Source organism: Falco punctatus (genome assembly GCF_963210335.1).
Source record: "Falco punctatus genome assembly, chromosome: 2".
Lineage (NCBI taxonomy): Eukaryota > Metazoa > Chordata > Aves > Falconiformes > Falconidae > Falco > Falco punctatus.
Window position 1 is genome coordinate 74,954,770 of NC_137581.1, and position 18,806 is coordinate 74,973,575.

The following is an 18,806-nucleotide window of genomic DNA, read 5'->3' on the forward strand; positions in this document are numbered from 1 at the left end:
GGTTAGTTTGTACAGGCATGCATTATTCTATAGAATGTCTGATAAGGTACATTATGAACTCACCAGAAAAACCTATTGTCAGTGGTGTGCTCCTGCATGCTGCGGTGAGCATTGAGACTAAGATCTAAACTGACACCAGTTGCAGACCACGCAAAATAAAAATTTCCAGAGTTCAAAACTTTGCGAACTTCTGAAATACGATCCTCGTCTGTTGAATCAATGCGTAATGATACAAATTCAGTGGAAGTAACTCGAAAAACTTCAGAGTCTTGGATCTTTCCCACAGACATGCATCCTGTTACCAGAACCAGGTAGTGTAACAATGTATCTCCTATAAAGAAAGGCAGAGGTAACAATGAATCTCAGTAGCGTGTGATATTGATGTATTTATATGCTTAAATAAACACAACCAACCCCAGTTTGCCTGAAAAAAAGTAGAACAACAAAGATCAAGGCGGCACTCTCAAGTTCTACAGAAGAAAACTAAACACAAACAGGAGAAACCATGCTGCATTTAGCAGGGATTGTGTACACGGAAGTTATTTTTGTCCACTCCCCCATTTCTGGGAGTGCTCCAAACTTGCAAGTTACTCCACAACGACAAAATATAAAGAGAAACAAAAACCAGCCCAGTTCTTGTTGCAGAGATCCTGCAGGGTGCAGTTTTACAGGAGCAGCGTAATCTTCTTTCCCAAATGAAAAATTAAGGTTTTACATATTTTACTCACCAAGGTTTAATCTTAATACACCCAAGAGCCCATATGCATCCATTACTTTGGAGTAGGCATTCTTGATTGTGTCTTTTTCTGCAGCAGCTATGGAGAGAAAGCATAAGATCTTACGATGTAAAAGACCATACGCTATGGCAGGGAGAATGAGTCTGAAACTGAAAATCCAAGAGATTACAAAAGTAGTGCTTACATGGAACTTCTGGAAAGAAATCAAAAAGTATGGTGAGCACATGGCATTTTATAATGGAAAATGAGTATTTGATTTTATGACAAAGTATGATCATGCTGGTTTTAGGCAACAAAAAAAGGACTTGCAAAAACTTGCCAAGTGATATTAAAGGAGAACGCTGGCATTTCTAACATCATCTCCTAATATAAAAAAACAGAGGCAAATTAGTTCCATGAGAATGAACTCCTGTAATTACTTAAAATTAGAATAGTGCTAAATCTTGTACTTTATTCCATGAAAAAAATTATCCTTTCTCTTCAAGAATAAAACCATGATATGGCAGTATTATTTCCAGATAAGTAAACAAGATTATCACAATGGCATTTTAACTAGTTTTAGATATATTCTAAAAAAATCAACACTCTTGTAGGTCCACAAGATAATGGTATTTAAAAGCCATGTCTTTGACTAGGAAAGCAAAATTTTCACAGACATCTTTTAAATAAAATTTTAAAATAAAAAAATGTGCAATATTTTAGAAGAAATTTAAGTATATCTACCATTATTCACCTGAGAGTTAATGTTAATGGACATTTAGAACTTTAATCAGCACTAGTAAAACCAGGCCCACAAGCATGACTGCAGAGCCGGGTGACAGAGATGCTGCAGAGCAGAAACCAGATGCCAACTGTCCTGAGCTTTTGCTCATGACTGAGACTGCACCTGAAGCACAGACTGACAATTCCATCTGTACCACTAGATCCACAGGGACTGAGATTTCTGGGTCACCAAGAATCAGCACCTTCTGCCTCCTCAGAAATGATCTGCTAATTAATTTTCACTTTGACACTAAAAAAAATTAGAATCTGACTTAAAGAAAAGCACAAATCAAAACACCTACTGCCCTGGCATTCTGCTGTGCTCTCTCGAATTAGCTGTATTTTCTTTAGAATTGCTGTTGTGATTCCTCCTAACTAGTATTCCCTCAGCTTAGCATAGCCCTGCGTGTGCACAAGCCTATCGCTTCTGTTCAAATGTCCACCAGCTCTATTATTAAAGTGGATCAGAATCTCCAATATAGATAAAATGATTATTTAACTTCAGCCTGAAATCTAAGGTCATTCACTGTTTTATTAAGTGCATTTAAAAAAAGTCTTCTTCAACTATTTGCACTGATATGCTGTATTCCTGTAATCCAGATGCTAAAAATAAGAGAGTTATAGCAGCATGATTATTTCAAAAGTCTTCACCCCTAATACATGTTAAGACTTGCAGTCAATGTAAACAAATTGTGTACAGACAGCAATTTTGTCAGCATCACCAAATCATGTTTTTCTTAACCAGATCACCAGCAGGCTGGAAAGAGTAACTTGAAACGTCAAAACCTGGTTCTTTTAATCAATTTTCCAGCAAGCATTTAATGATGTCAGTGTATTCTTCTAAACTCAACTTTTGGTAACCAGAGAACTGCCACGTTCTTCCTTCACACTGCAAATTATTAACGAAAGATGAGGTTTAATTTCAAAATATTTGCAGGCTTTTTCTTAAAGGTGCCTGCCAGTATTTAATGACATTTCAGAACAATGGCTTTTCTGTCTTTCTACGGATTTATTCCCTTTTTCCATTGCATAGAATGCCTGTTATCCTTAATAAGCCTTAATAAGTAAATACCCGAAGCAAATAAAGTAACACAGGCTTTGCAAATTCAGATCAAAAAAAAAAAGGCCACCGCTTATAAAGCAGCAAAGATTGCAAAACCAACCAAACAAACAAAAAAGGAAACAGCAAAACTTACCATGGCTAGTCAGTTACTATTTTCTTAACAAAGCACCCAAGAATCCATCAAAAGCATTTCATGCCATGTTCTTCAGCTACATTAGATCTAACACAGCATGAACTCTGAGCAAAGCTTTTCCACAGTGAACATGCAAGTATTTCTATCTCGCGTTGCCTGCACTTTCCCCATACATTTTTTTAAGGCCAAAATTCACATGGGAAAATGCCAAACATCGCACGCATCAGAAGGATCACTTAATCCATCCTACCCTGGCCCATCCTCATCTACCTCCAGGTTTCAGCCACTGCCTCCACAGAACCCAAGTCTAAGCACAAGGTAAGTTTAACAGGCCCCAGAGCAGGCAGCCAGGATGCAGAAGAGCTTACCGGCAGCACACTCCTACCACCCTTCCATAAGGCATAGCACGCCCAGTACAAGTTACAACTTTATAACATAAATTCCTAAGGCAGATTCCCCTTTACTGAGGGCACCCGTTTGAACTTCTAGCCATCGATGTTCATGAAACCTAAAAGAATTATGAGATTTGGTAATGACTAAGGCATAAAAAATGGTTAATACAAACTTCCTTTTCCTTAAGAAACTGAGCTAAAAAGAAAGCAGTCACAGAAGTAGCACCAATAGCAGAAAACGGAGCAACTCCACAGCACCACACTGCTGCTTCTTCCCTGCTGCAGCAGCACCAACCCACACTACGCAGGGTTGTTTTGGCTGGTTGACTGCAGCAGTGCTCAGGCTGCTTTCCAGTAAGGGACCTCCCACAACCAGGAATGCTACAGTACTAAGGAAAAGCATTTGAGTCTTCTGAAAACCAAGACAAAATCAGGAACAAGACATAGCCACACCACCTCCTTTCCATTTTCTTCCATTTGAACTGCAGGGACACTGTGGGGACCAGCATCTCCCTAGGGGCTAGGGCACAGGTAGCCATGGTGCCTCCCCTGGGAGGCAGGGCAGGCTGGGGGCAGCCCCAGCCCGGGACACCGGGCACCTCCATGAGAATGGGCTGAGGCCAGGCCAGGATGTCAGTCTGTGGGCAAGGGTAACTGGGGCCAGATACAGTCCCAGGATGGCCAGGCAGGCTGTGGGGACAGCGACAGGCCAAGGCTGGGATGGGACATCAGCCTGGCTCAGCAGAGCCCTTGTCTAGGCTGAACGGGGCTGTGGGGAGCTGGAGATCAGTACTTTGCTGCAGCATCCCTGGGGCAGGGACTGACAGCCCTGTGGGGACTGAAATGGGGTCCTGGGCTGTGGGCAGGGTGGGGGAAGCCCCAGCAGAACTGGGCAGAGACAGTCAAGGCTGGTGGTGCCCTCGGGGCCCTGACATGAACAAGCACTAAAGCTCTGAAAACATGCAAATGGTTGTACAGCTCGTTTAGACTAGAAGTCCAAATATTTACAAGAATTTCCTGATCCAGCACCTATACCAGTGCTAGCCGGAAGGATGCCTTTCATTGATGGATGCTAAAAGAAAAAAACGCAACCAGGCTAGGGCATAATTTATTACTGACTGCCACTGCACATGGCATTTCCCATTTTGAAGATACCAAAATTAAATCTGCAGGTTTTCTTATCACCCTGTACCAGTGTGAATAACGTAAGTGTTCTGGGACCATACAGATTCTTCCCATAAATATCCTGTTTAATAACTCCTTCTTCACCAAAGCAGTACGTTTCTGAAGATCTATGCTGTCTCACTTCATTCAGCATGCCGTTATCAGATGCAGTTGGATATGCAAGAGCCACTGAAGTTACGAAAATACATGGCTAAGACCCCATCACCATAATATCTTACATTCAGTGTATGCAAAGCGAAATTTCAGTTTCCTCTATGAATAGCTGAAATTACCAACCGAGTGAATGCAGCTTAGAAGTTAAACCACAGGAAATCTAAGGTAATCCTGACAGAAGGAGAGACCATTTCCAAGAGCATTTCCTCATTTCCTCTGTAACATTCTTAATGAATGAGAACATCTCTTCCCCGAATGGTAGGTTGGCCCGCAGCCATGAGAACCCTTCTGATTTTGATTTATGAATTCCATATCTTGAAAAAAATGCAGCTAATAGAAATATGCACTCAGAAAAACATAAAGTCCTACAAATTAATGTACCTACTTCTTGAGAAATTGACTTTTTTTATTTATTAATCTTTAAATAGCTGGAAGTAAACACAATTAAGGCTGTCTGAAAAAAATACAAAACACTGTCACTTTGCTAAGGAGAATGAATTAAGACGTGCAACTTCTAAAAACAGAAATTACCAGCTGGAATGACAACTTTCATCCGTAACACTGGATTTAACAGATTTGAAATCATACTGTAGAGGATCGCTAAACAGTAGACAATACAAGCATACATATGTCTGTGTATAAAGATGGACGCAAAACATTACATGGCAGTATTTCTTCTATTACTTCATGTGAGTTTAGATGTTAAGTAGAAAGGAAACTAAGAGCAGCTTCTGGTTAACACACTGCATTAATTAGATTCAAGGTGACTAATTTATAAAGCACAAATAATCATAGACTCACAGAATCGTTTAGGTTGAAAAAGACTTTTAAGATCATTGAGTCCAACTGTTAACCTAGCACTGCCAAGTCCACCACTAAACCATGACCCTAAGTGCCACATCTACACATCTCTTAAATACCTCCAGGAATGGTCACTCAACCATTTCTCTGGGCAGCCTGGTCCAATGTGTGACAACCCTTTTGATGAAGACATTTTTTCTAATATCCATTCTAAACCACCCCTGGAGCAACTTGAGGCCATTTCCTCTTGTCCAAGTCCAAGTTGCTTGTTACTTGAGAAAAGCAACAAACACCCACCCCGCTACAACATCCTGCCAGGTAGTTGTAGGAAGCAATAAGGTCCCCCCTGAGCCTCCTTTTCTCCAGACTAAACAACCCTGGTGACCCCTGCTACTCCTCATAAGATTTGTTCTCTAGACCCTTCACCAGCTTCATTGCCCTTCTTTGGACACACTCCAGCAACTCAATATCTTTCCCATAGTAAAGGGCCCAACACTGAACATGGCATTCGAGGTGCGGCCTCACCAGTGCCAAGTACAGGGAGACAATCACTTCCTAGTCCTGCTGGCAACACAGTTTCAGATTCAAGCCAGGATGCTGTTGGCCTTCTTGGCCACACTGCCAGCTCATGTTGGTGGCTGACCAACAGCCCCAGGTCCTTTTCCACCAGGTGGCTTTCCACCCACTCTTCCTCAAGCCTGTAGCACTATGTAGGGCTGTTGTGACCCAAGTGCAAGACCCATCACTGAGCCTTGTTGACACCCATACAACTGGCCTTGGCCCATCGATCCAGCCTGTCCAGATCCCTCTGCAGAGCCTTCCTGCCCTCAAGCAGTTCAACGCTCCTACCCAACCTGGTGTCATCTGCAAACGTACTGAGGATGCACTTGATCACCTCATACGGGTCATTGATAAAGATACTAAACAGAACTGGCCCCAGTACTGGGCCCTAGGGAACACCAATTGTGACAGGCTGCCAGCTGGATGTAACTCCATTCACCACCACTTGGCCATTCAGCCAGTGTTTTACCCAGCGAAGAGTGCACCCATCCAAGCCATTAGCAGCCAGTTTCTCCAGCAGAACGCTGGTCAATGGTGTCAAAGGCTTAACTGAAATCTAGGTAGACAACATCCACAGCCTTTCCCTCATCCACTAGATGGGTCATCTTGTCATTGAAGGAGATCAGGTTCATCAAGCAGGACCTGCCTTTCATAAACCCATGCTGGCTGGGCCTGATCACCTGGTTGTTCTGTTTGTGTCATGTGATGGCACTCAGGATGATCTGCTCCATAATCTCCCCTGGCACCGAGGTCAGGCTGACAAACCTGTACTTCCCCGGCTCCTCCTTCCAGCCCTTCTTGTAGATGGCTGTCACATGTGCTAACTTCCAGCCAACTGGGACCTCCCCGGTGAGCCAGGGCTGCTGATAAATGATTGAAAGTGGCTCAGTGAGCACTTCTACCATCTCCCCCAGTACTCTCGGGTGGATCCTATCTGGCTCCATAGACTTGTGTGTGTCTACATGGTATAGCAGGGTGCTAACCATTTCCCCTTGGATTATGGGAGCTTCATTCTGCTCCCTGTCTTTCAGCTCAGGGGCCTGGGTACCTGGAGAACAACTGGTCTTATGATGAAGACTGAGGCAAAGCAGGCATGAAGTACCTCAGCCTTTTCCTCTGTCTTTGTGACCATGTTCCCCCACCTTATATCAATAAAGGATAGATTCTCCTTAGCCCTCCTTCTGTTGCTGATGTATTTATAGAAGCATTTTTTGTTGTCTTTTACAGAAGTAGCCAGATTAATTTCTAGCTGGGCTTTGGCCCTTCTAATTTCCTCCCTGCAATAACCTCACAACATCCTCGTGGTCTTCATGAGTTGCCTGCCCCTTTTCCAAAGGTCACAAACTCTCCTTCCTTCCCTGAGTCCCAGCCAAAGCTCTCTGTTCAGCCAGGCTGGTCATCTTCCCTGCTGGCTGATCTTTTGACACATGGAGACAGCCTGATCCTGCACCTTTAGGATTTCCTTCTTGAAGAATGTCCAGCCCTCCTGGACCCCGTGGCTCTTCAGGCCTGCCTCCCAAGGGACTCTGTCAACTAGTCTCCTAAACAGGCAAATGTCTGCCCTCTAGTAGTCCAAGGCAGCAGTTTTACTAACTCCTCTCCTTACTTTTCCAAGAATCAAAAACTGTTATCATTTTGCAATTGCTATTTAGCAGTACAAAAAACCCCCACAAAACCAACACAACACTTCCAGTGTGGTTTTCAGGTCAAGTTGTAATGCATTCTTATAGAAAGGCAGCAAGCCTCATTTGCAGCATCAAGAGAAAAAGAATAAAATAAAGTCAATCTTTATTTAAAAATACTATGACCTATTAATTTTTAATGTTAACAACTCATTTTTTTCAAGTTAAATCACGAGTGTGCATCTGTAATAATCACACCTTATAAATCACTGACTTATTGAAGAAAGGTGATTAATTAAATATTTTAAAGGGATTATGTCAGCCCTCTTGCTGTTACACAGACAGAACCCCATTAAAAATCCTGTCTTCAGGACAACTGGGTTCAATACGTAATCTGCTTAATTCCAGATTAGAAATCAGTTTTGCAATTTTAACAATTATAAAGCTAAGATTATGTTAAAAAGTTATCATTTAGGCTTTCTACAGTTATATTCTCTTCTTGGTGGGTACACAAGGTGCCATGACTAAACATTATAAGTTGGTGGCTACAATTCCCAGCTAGAACATGGGACACTGAGCTGGGAACAAAGACACACTCCTGAAATTACGTGGAGTTCCTTCAGAAACAAGACTTCTCATTTAAGCTACATGAGAAAAAGCTCCTGGCACTGTCACTTAAAGTTTAAAATCTGAAAAATGTATGAACTATTCTTACAAAGTTTGTTTTGTGGTTTTTAAGATTGAGGTTTCAAGCTTTTCATCAAATTAGGACAGTTAAACTTTTGGCATTTAAATTAAAGCTAACACTTTAATATTACCACATAGGTGACACTAAAATCAGAGTGAAGTCACCACTTTCACTTATAAATCAACTAATTGAAGAACCATTTTATTACTTTTGATACTTTGCTGACATGAATAGATGCATAGAAAACTGGACAACAGCTGATACTTAAATCTGTCATAAATCATATGATATTTGCTTTTAATCAATAGGACAATTTTTCCCCCACTCTATTTGTTAGTTCAAATTATGAAGCACCATTACTCACTCCACAAAGACATTTATATATTAACATAATCAACACTTATCTTAGGACTATGGGGAGAATCCCCCAACTAACAAATCACCTCTACCCAACAATGAACAATCCTCAGACATCTCTAGATGTTAGCTATTATATTTAAATACTACACACCAGCAAAAAAAACAAACCACCACCACTGTTTGGAACAACAACAAAAAATAATTGTAGCAGACAAGCAAACAAAAAGCTTGGTTGGTTTAACATTATTTTTCAACACTGCAAATTTACTTCACAAAATGATTATTATCAATGGTGTTAGTCGTTGAGGGAGAAAACAAGGAACAGAACTAAAAGTGTGAAAACAAAGCTAACCTATGTAACAGCCTACAAGCACTTCTTTTCCATCAGATTAGGGCTTTCTGACCCAGTTACATGCTCTCCACTGAAAACAAAGCTTTATGGCACCAATAATCTACAAATATTTTCTTTTAATACGTAATGCTTTGATTAAAATATAGTTCTTTTACATGAAAGCCAACTGTTGCAATTTTTGCCTGTAAAAGTCAATTCATAAAATTACAAAATTTTCAATTTAAATACATGCTAGCATGCAAAAAAGCTACCAAATTATCTGAAATGCAGAAATACTGATTAGTTTTTTCTGAATTGTGTCTCAGTAACTCCAGAAGTAAGCAAACTAGGCTTCTTAAAAAAATATTTAATTAGCAAGACCTATCATTCACTGGATGTCCAGTAGGGCAAAAGCAAGACTTTTATCATGTGTGCTACCATAGAAATGAAAATTTACTGAATTGTAAAGGGAGCATTCACAAAGAAGATCATTTTTTGCCAGTGATAACCTTTGTTAAAACCATGCAAAGGGCTGTGGTACATGTACAGAATAGTCTTTACTATTGCTGTAAAGCTAGTCTACCTTAACAAGCAAAAAGCCTTCAGATTCTTTTGTAACTTCTCTTTGATAGTTTTGGTCCAGAACCGTGGACCAAATTCTTGCCGATCCATTATGCCATTCAAAGAGGTCATAGTTCTCCAGGCAAGAGTTACTGCCTCCACTAACCCCCTGAGAAGAATCTTACTGTACTACTTGTACTTTTCAAAGTAGGCTAGGCTAGCATACATGGTCTTTGTTAAACCATGTGATTTTGTTGGAAATCCCTGGAAAGCAATGAATGGAACATCTTCCCAATAGATTTGAGAGGAGAGGGAATTCTGGCAGAATGCTAGGAAAGGCACCTAATGACAAAAGGGCAGGTTACGGCCTCCTCCGCCAGCACAGCTGCCCCTAGTATCCACCGTAGCTGTTGCTTCCCTGCAGCTTTTTAAGTGTTTTATGATACTGTTTAATAGGAAGGCATAGTCCTTAAGATGACACTTAATCAAAACAGTAATAAAAGCAGGAAAGTGAAATTGCTGTTTGCCTTTGCATCCTAGTCCCTCCAATTTGGCTTCAGATGACTATACTATTACATAAAAATACATTCAAAACTCGTTTCTACAACAGCCTGTATTTGACCTTTCCTCTCTAACATAAAGACTTCCTCCAGAGGATAAATTAGAGCTTGAGGAGTTTTAATTCTTATTATTGCACCTTCATATATGTATATAAAACAGGAAAATATTTGTGTTAGGCTTATTTTATAAAATGCCATCATGAAAAACAGAATATAGTAATTTATTCTGAAATATTGTCCTGGCCTAGTTAAGGGGATGGTGTTCCACTCAAAATGCTGTACAAACATTATCAGAGGGGTGGGGAGAATCACACAGGGACAGTTCATTACTAGTGGCAGCAAACACCAAAGAAAAAAGGAACTCTGGTTGTGAGCATACAGAATGTTACCCTCATGAATAATTATGTACACATAGCAGGTGTTCATCAAATATATCTGTCAGTATGTTTCTTTTCTGAGTGTCTAAGTTTCCTCAAGCACTGTATCAACTTAAAATCTCTTGCAAAATTGTTATATCCCATCTGCTACTGTGGATAAATAGCAGCATATCTGCTTTACCCTCTCCACCAAGAATGCAGAGTGGAAAAATCTTCTTTTTAAAAAGAAGCGGAATGTGAATGGGTGATAGAGTAGCATTGCTAAGCATGACTATGAATACCAGGATGCCGCTGTGGACAGGTTATTACAGCTCTTACTTCAACTCTACAGAAAGCTCTGGGTGGGCACAGTGCCTCTCTCTGTTCACACCTGCTCTGTTCTCAGCTTTACTGCAAGACTGAAGTCAAAGGGTGTGCACGAAGCTCCTGCTCTCTCCACTCAGGGCTCAGTATTTTCCCAAACGACAGAACATTCTCCTTTACTCATCGCAGGCGACAGGAGTAAAGACAACTTCCCACTCGTTTCGTTATGACTCACCAGAGAGGAACAGGGAGAGAGAACACCCTCCTGCTCAGTCAATGAAATCTTTACAGGTAACTCATTAAAGAGTCCTATTTCAAAGAATAAATATACTGTCTATTTTATACGTCAAATAATTAAAAATAGGTCTATAACATCCTCCCACTAAATTCTAAACAAATCAGCAGTGAAGTCACTGACATTTAAAACTACGTGCTCTTACAAGGCCTTGAGAAGCAAATTGGACTTCAGTATCTTGGCCTAACCCAATACTAGGAGCAAGCTGACAGAAGAGGTACTAAAGGCAGGTGAAGTATTTCTCAGATGTTTTGGTCATAGTAACACCAGTTAATCCATGTTACAAGCAGTACATGGAACACGTCCAGCAGAAGCATGGCTTGCGCTGCTTCCACATTAAGACTGAATGATTATGCAACAACCACCTCAGTGAACTACCCTTTTGACCCTCTTCCGTTCTTCCATCTTATTTTGTTGACTTAAGTAACTGATTCTGTGGCACATGCAACACACACTGAAAATCACACAACATATGAGTTGTATAGCATTTCATACAGAGGCCTAACAAAACCCTCTAAATCATCTTGCAATGCTTCATTGCATGTAAAGAAGATTAAGGTTAGTACTGTTATCCTTTGCTCAGCAAAATGACAGATGTACTTCCTTTAAGATGACATTTAAAGGATCAGTAAGCTTTCATTTCTTTCTCTTAGCCCATTTCAAATCCAAGTTTCTATACATGGATACTCCAGAAGACGCAGTTCACTGAGGCTCTCAGAACTGAACCACATGAATCACCCCTAATGGTAAAGTGTACAGCACTAGACTGTGCCTATATTATACATTGCTATGACTAGGTATAAGGCTGAACACCTTATTTTGTCTTCAGTATTTATTAAAGGCTGAACACCTTATTTTGTCTTCAGTATTTATTAAAAACTTTTGAAAAAATGTTTAACAGATTAAGATCAGTAACACCAATTTTTGTAGAGTCTAAAAAGCATTAACACCATCAGGAAAAAATAGGAGTTTTTAAGAGTTTGAAGTGATGTTGTTCTGGATTTAATTGATACATACTTGATTTGACTGTTTTTCTACCTATTTACAGAGATTTTACAAACATCTGGGGAATCTTCCCCAAGGGCCAGTCTTTCATTACCTTTGGCTTTTAGATTTGTATCAATATCCAGAAGTCTGTAAGGTTACAGACTAGAATCTTCTGACTAGTTTCTGTGACATGACTAGAGAGATGGAGAAGTAGTACTTTACCAATCTTTACCAAGCACTAATAATTGCACTCCTTTAAATGTGTATTAAAAACAATAGATACCAGAAGCGAACAGGAAGAAGAAAAAAAGGAAAGAAAAAAAATCCTGAGCTAGAGAACTTGAGCACTTTTTCTGCTGTCAGTTCAAGAGTACGATTATGCTCTTTCAACCATTAACAAAAGAATCATGTTTCAGTACCTAAAGAGTTCAGGTGCAAAGAGGGAATTAAAGCAAAACGCCACAGCTAAATATTCATCAGGAAAATATGCCCATATACCAGACAGAAAAAGAGTAAGCAGTTTACTGGTTAAGATTACAGAAAACAATATCCAGAGTAACTAGTTCAACTTAAGTATGAACATTTACTGTGCTGTAAGGTAACAATTAGAATACCAAGGGCAAACCTTTAGAGATTAAGAACACGCTACTACTAAGTACAGAATCCAAGAGGAGAGAGGCTTTCAAACTTCCTTTGGGTTCCACTTCCTCTGTTTGGTATCAACAAGGAGGCACAGAAGAGGGCAAGAACTTTGATATGTTTTTTTAATTTTTAGAGAAAAAAAGTTTATCCAGGTGCCTGCAGCGTACCATAGCACAAAAAGCAACTGTCTGTCATTTTTGAGCATAACTTTCAGGAATAAATTGTTTTTAATACATTGCTCTTTAAGTAGCTTAAGCATGTTCAGTAATCACTAAATACATGCTAAAATAAAGTTTTCCACAAATCTCCAGAGCATTTTTCTCCATTTAATACATTTCATTAAACCTGTTCTCTAGCTTTATGACCGGACACTTACTCCCAATGCAATCCACACTACACAATGCCTTTTAAATATTGCTGGCAAAGTCAACAAAATTACTTAAATACATAGTAAGAAGTTGTATCAGGAAAAAACCCTACAATGCTCAACAATAGGAGAAAAGAACTCATTGTTTTTCACCCGGATCATCATACAAATGCAGCTGTAATGTCAATCATGCTGGCATGTCCCATTGCTAGGCCTCTGAACAGTTAATGGCAGCTTGCTCTAATCGCACATTAAAAATGTGGACTAAGTTGTATGCTAGAGAGCACTTGTTCATACAACCTGTTTGGTACAGATGACCCTATGGCTTGACTTCTAAGTACCTTACACAGGACACAGGGACAATCAGGTGCCTCAGGAAGAGACCATGCCACTGACAAGGAGCACACTCACATATAGCAAAGCCAACTGCAAAAACCGAAGTAATGTATCTCAAGTCCCACTCTTCTTTGGAAATCACTTTCTAACTCACTCCCCACTCAGCCTACTCCACAGTCTCAAAGCCAGAGCATCCTCCTGAAAAGTAGGTTTTTGAGTCCACTCAGACTTCAGGCAGTGAATCAAATCTCCCATTTTCTGATCGAGTGGCTCAGAACAGCTAGGCTAGAAAACCACAAATAGGCATTAGACTGAACTAATCAAAAAGCTATTGACCAATAAAATAAATAAAATACTTCCATGGTATGAAAGCTTTCTATACAAGAGTCAAAAACAAGCTTAGAAACCCTGTGCAACCAGGGGCGCAGACTTGCTGAAGGATACAAACCAAACTACACTTTAAAACCCTACCCATAGGCTTCACAGATCTCTTCTGCACTTCTCATTTTGGTGTCCTCCTTCAATTATGACTTAAAAAGAGGAGTAGAGGTGGATGTTGACAATTTAAGGGAAATGTTTAATGCATTTATCACTGAAAACATGTAAAAATAACTTTGCAATACAAGACACCTTGCTCCAAGTATTACTCATTTTATTATATGACACATCAATACAGTCTCGAGATAGGTTAAAAATACAGGGACAAAATAAAGCTAAAAATCAAAAAGCCATTCAAAATCATGATACAAAATGAGGAAAAAAAAAAGATGATATACCATTTAAGAATACAGAATGTTTATTATGAAATACAACATAGAGAATTAGCTTTTAATGAATTACCATGTATTCAAAAGAAGGTTGTTCTGAACCAAAGAAATAAGCAGATGTTGTTGGAAGCTATTAGAAGAAAATTTAGTATACATGAAAATATACATGCATGATGAAATGTAATTAAATATGTAAAATTCTCTCAACAGATGAAGATATGAAAATGTCTTCTCCCCCCACCCTCATTTAAATCAGAAGCCTCTCCATTAGCAAATACGAAAACAGAATAGTTGCTTCTTTATATTCTGTAAAAAAAATCAGCTTACACAATGTAAAGCCTGCCAACTTTTTACATTGTAGTTATCAAAACATATCAACTTACAGAGGACAGCCACAGCTCCGGATTCAAACATGAGACATTCTTCTCTGTTTCTGGTTTCCACTATCACACTGAATGGAAGTGGATCCAGCTTGTGATAGACACGGTATCCTTTACTGAAAGCCATTTTGCCTTTATCAGAGGCAGTCCTGTCCAACACAAGATGATGTTAGTGAAACCTTCTTGTGCTTCCAGATACCTTCTGCAAAGTATGTCTGACTTACATACCTTCTAGGTATTTTAGGTGTTTAATGAAAATAAAAAACAAAAAAAAGACCTGCTCTCTCTTCCTGCCTCATGAGACGACTTTTATCTCATGTTCCAAAACACAGAGACTAAACACAACATAAACACTGTTTTAAAAACACAATTACCCAATTACCTTTCAAAGTAAAGGATTTATTTAAAAGCTTCTCAGAGACAACAAGAATTTCTTTCACATACTTAATAAATAGGATTTCCTCTTTTCGTCTTAGGGGAAAAAAAAAAAAAAGAAAACCCGAATGAAAATAAGGTTCTCTAGCCACTAGCCACCACAAATATGCAAGAGTGACAACTCTCTTAATCGTAAACTAATAACAAATCCTGAAGACCAGAAGCCTAGACAGGCTTCAGTTTTGAGATCAGTTTTATTGATTCTGACCTTGTACAAAAGGACAGTATATTTTAAACACTAAAGCTGTTAATATGCTTTAAAAGATCGTACAAAAACATGACGTTAACCTATTTTTTCTTTTCTAAATGAAAGAAGGTTTTTGTTTGGATTTAAACCCTCCCCTGCAGTGCCCGACAACCGAAACATTGCAGTATTGTACTAGTAAGCCACAGAGATAAGATCTTCCTTTAAAACAATATTTAAAAGCCCAGTAAGAAACTAGAAACAAATGCAAGAGTAGCAAAATATTACGGGCTTAACCTCAGGAAACACAGTGCGAGGGAAGATTCTTCTGGGAAGCTGAGAGCAGGGCTCTGCCCTTTCCCCTTCCCCTCAGCTCAGTGACCGTAACCTCTACGGCGGACACAGACTTCGCGCCGCCGGTGCGGACAGCGCCGGCCCCCCCGCCCAGCGCAGCCCCGCCCGGGGAGCGGCGGCACCGGTCCGGTCCGGCCCCGCGCCCTCGCCGGGCAGGAGGGAAGGGGCCTCCAGACAGCCGCGCGTTTCCCGCCGCCCGGCCGAGGGGCAGCCCCGGAGCCGGCACCGGGCCAGCAGATCCCCGCCCCGCTACCGCCCGCGGCGCGCACCGCCGGCCGCCACAGCCCGGTGCCGCCGGTGCCCGCGACGCTGACAGAGCCTCCATCTTGTCTGGCGCCAGCGGCGCCCCCGCGGCCCGAGCCCTGCGACGGCGACAGGCGGGCCGGCCCCGCCGCGCACTGACAGGCGCCGAGCGCCCCCCGGTTGCCGGCGCCCCCCTCCCCAGCCCCCCAGCCGCAGCGGCCCCAGCGCCTCCCTCACCGGCCGCGCCACCTGCCACCAACGGCCGCCCGTTCCGCTCCGTGCCGCGGGAGCCGGCGGGACCCCACTTCCGCCCCGGCCCCGCCGTCCCTTCCGCATTGCGCCTCCCGCCACCGGAAGTCGGTAGAGGACGTGAGGGGGCGGCAGCGCCGGCGGCGGCAGCGGGGGTGGGGGCGGGGGGCGCGGGGCGGCCGCCGCGCGGGGCAGCGGGCGGGGCGGGTGTGCGGGGGCAGCGACAGCAGCGGCACCGGGCTGGGGGAGGCTGTGCCAGAGCCGGTCCCGGTGAGCGGCGTCCGGCGGGTAGGCCCTGTCAGGGGCACGCTGAGCCCGAGCGCTGCGCGCCGGGCAAGCCCCGCTGTCAGGGCGGAGCGGCCTGAGGAAACCTGGCCCCTCAGGGAAAAGTACGAAGAGCGCCCTTAGACGTTCTCCTTTGGCCTTGCCTTACGGCAATCATGGACTCCAGGCCTCAAAGCTGGAAAACGGCCTACCGGTGCACGGTGAGGCTGTGTCAACACACGGTCAGCCCCGGGCCCGGTTGTGTATTTACTGCAGGTGCAACAGGGGCAGATGTCTTGGGGGTAGGCTCACAAATAGCCGTGCAAACTGAAAAACCTTGCTGAGCAAAATGTGACGGCATAGAAGCTGTCAGCACAAATGCTCACCAGGTGCCTCGGGTCAGGTGAGAGCACTGAATCACGGCTTCTTTCTGCCAGGCTTCAAAATTCTTAGGGACAGACAAAGCACCTCTTTGGAAATTTCCGTTCAGCCTGTGCAGGCTGTAAGTGGAGGGGGCGTACGGCTACACTGGAGCTTTACTGTATTGTGCTGGTGATAACATTGCAAGCTGCTGAGGAGACTACAGACGGCAGGTTTGAGAACTACGTGCTAAAATCAAGAGAGAAGTGGACCTTGCTGCTCTTCTAGATAATGCTGGGGCCAGGATGGCAGTCCAAGTGGCGAGCTGAAGTAGAAAAAACAAAACCTGAAAAACTGTGGAGAAATTCTCTTCACTGAGGCTATAAATCTGAACTGAAGAGTATGCATAAGGGCAAGTGTGAGAGGTATAGCTACCTCCTGAGGTAGCTAATCATTACTTTGCAGTTGAAAACGGACTACTCATTATTTACTTAGCAACTTTTCAAAACATCAGAGAAGTGCATCAGTTGAAAATGTAATCATAGAATCATCAAATCCACAAAATGGTTTGGGTTGGAAGGGACCTTCAGACATCATCTCTAGTTCCAAGCCCATGCCATGGGCAGGGGCACCTTCCACCAGACCAGGTTGCTCAGAGCCCCATCCAGCCTGGCCTTGAACACTTCCAGGGACGGGGCATCACAGCTTCTCTGGACGACCTGTGCCAGTGCCTCACCACCCTCACAGTAAAGAATTTCTTCCTAATATCTAATCTAAATCTACCCTCTTTCAGCTTAAAGCCATAACCCCTTGTCCTGTCACTGCATGCCTTTGTAAAAAGTCCCTCTCCAGCTTTCTTGTAGGCCCCTTTAGGTACTGAAAGGCTGCTATAAGGTCTCCCCAGAGCCTTCTTTTCTCCAGACTGAACAACCCTGACTCTCAGCCTTTTCTCAAAGGAGAGGTGTTCCAGCCTTCCCAAATGGGAAGCCCCAATTTTTGTGGCCCTCTTCTGGACCACTCCAACAGGTCCGCATCTGTCATGTGCTGTGGACACCAGAGCTGAACGCAGTACTCCAGGTGGGGTCTTACAGAGTGGACCAGCAGGGTAGAATCACCTCCTTCGACCTGCTGGCCACACTTCTTGTTATGTGGTCCCAGGTACAATGGGCTTTCTGGGCTGCAAGGGTGCATTGCTGGCTCTTGTCCAATTTTTTGTCCACCAGTGTGAGTTTACCTCAGCTGAGAATGTAAAAAATTAATTGCTAGCCAATAGTGGGAGCTTTGATAAAGCTATTATTAACTTCAGAAAATACTGTTGTTTATAAGTTAATGAAAAATGAGTATTTTATGCTAATTGCAAGTATAATATACTGCATAATATAGCAAAGCATATTACAAACAAAGTTTGATTTGTTCTTCAATTTTGTGTGATAAAAGGTTTTGGTAATTTTCCCCCACTTGCCAACTGAATTCCAGAATCTTACCAACCACAAATATATGGAAATGTTGAGACATACCTCTGTAACTGGAGCTCAGAGAGCAGGTAGAGTCATCGAGAATGAATTGAAGTTGAGCCTGGGATAAAGGGATGGGGGATGGAGGGAGAGGTGTTTTGTTAATTGTCTTTGTTTCTTGGGATCCAAATCTATTTTAATTGGCAATAAATTAAACTAATTCCCCAAGTCAAGTCTGTTTCCCATGATGGTAATTATTAAGTGATCTCCCCATCTCTGTCTTGACCCATGAGCTTTTTCATCCTATTTTCTCACCCTGTCCCGCCGAGGAGGAGAATGAGAGAAATCTGCGTGGGCATCTGGCTGCAGTCCAAGGTCAACCCACCATGATTTCGCTGGGCTTCAGAGCAGAAAACTTTGCCATCTGAAAGCCGAGTTGGCTCAAGGCTTCTTGGCAACCTAGGTAACATACCTTTGGTATCAAAAAGGTGAGGAAGCTCAGGTCCATGCTGCATCTGTCACAGGGAAGACAGATGTAAAGTCAGAATCAGGATGCCTGAAAGGGGAAGGTGAAGGTTTCCGAGCCTGCATATTCTGCTGCAAAATTGGGAGGAGGAGTAAAAAAACAAAGCAATGGCAAAAATGGGGCGAGAGTGAGCCTCAGCCTCGGCAGTATCAGCAGCTTCACACACCCCACCTCTCCCCTTGGCAGCAGCAGGAGCCCAGGGCTGCCAGGCTCTGGCATGTGCAGCACTGGCAGGGAGCCCACTGACAGTTTTACCCACTCCCCTAGGTGTTCAAACCACCATTTTCTCAGGGACATCTGTGGTGCTTTACATCACTAAATTACCAACAGCAAATATATGAAAGTTTTGAAACTATACTTAGTTTGCATATCCT

The 18,806-nt window shown here is 42.5% G+C and overlaps 1 protein-coding gene across 11 annotated transcripts in view; it reads right to left on the reverse strand.

Moving 5' to 3' along the window:
• SYNJ1 (synaptojanin 1) overlaps positions 1-16,208 on the reverse strand; it is a 69,162-nt gene extending 52,954 nt beyond the window's left edge. For 9 of the 11 annotated variants that reach the window (XM_080374695.1, XM_080374687.1, XM_080374694.1 and 6 more), the window contains exons 1-4: positions 15,817-15,919; positions 14,367-14,512; positions 729-815; positions 64-331 (exon numbers count right to left, since the gene is read on the reverse strand). In XM_080374695.1, coding sequence (XP_080230821.1) covers positions 64-331; positions 729-815; positions 14,367-14,490 — 479 coding nt within the window. In that variant the 5' untranslated portion in view covers positions 14,491-14,512; positions 15,817-15,919. Of the gene's footprint in view, positions 1-63; positions 332-728; positions 816-14,366; positions 14,513-15,816 lie in introns of all 11 variants that reach the window. The other 2 variants (XM_080374697.1, XM_080374688.1) reach the window with 2 other exon arrangements.
• Between the last annotated feature and the right edge of the window lie 2,598 nt (positions 16,209-18,806).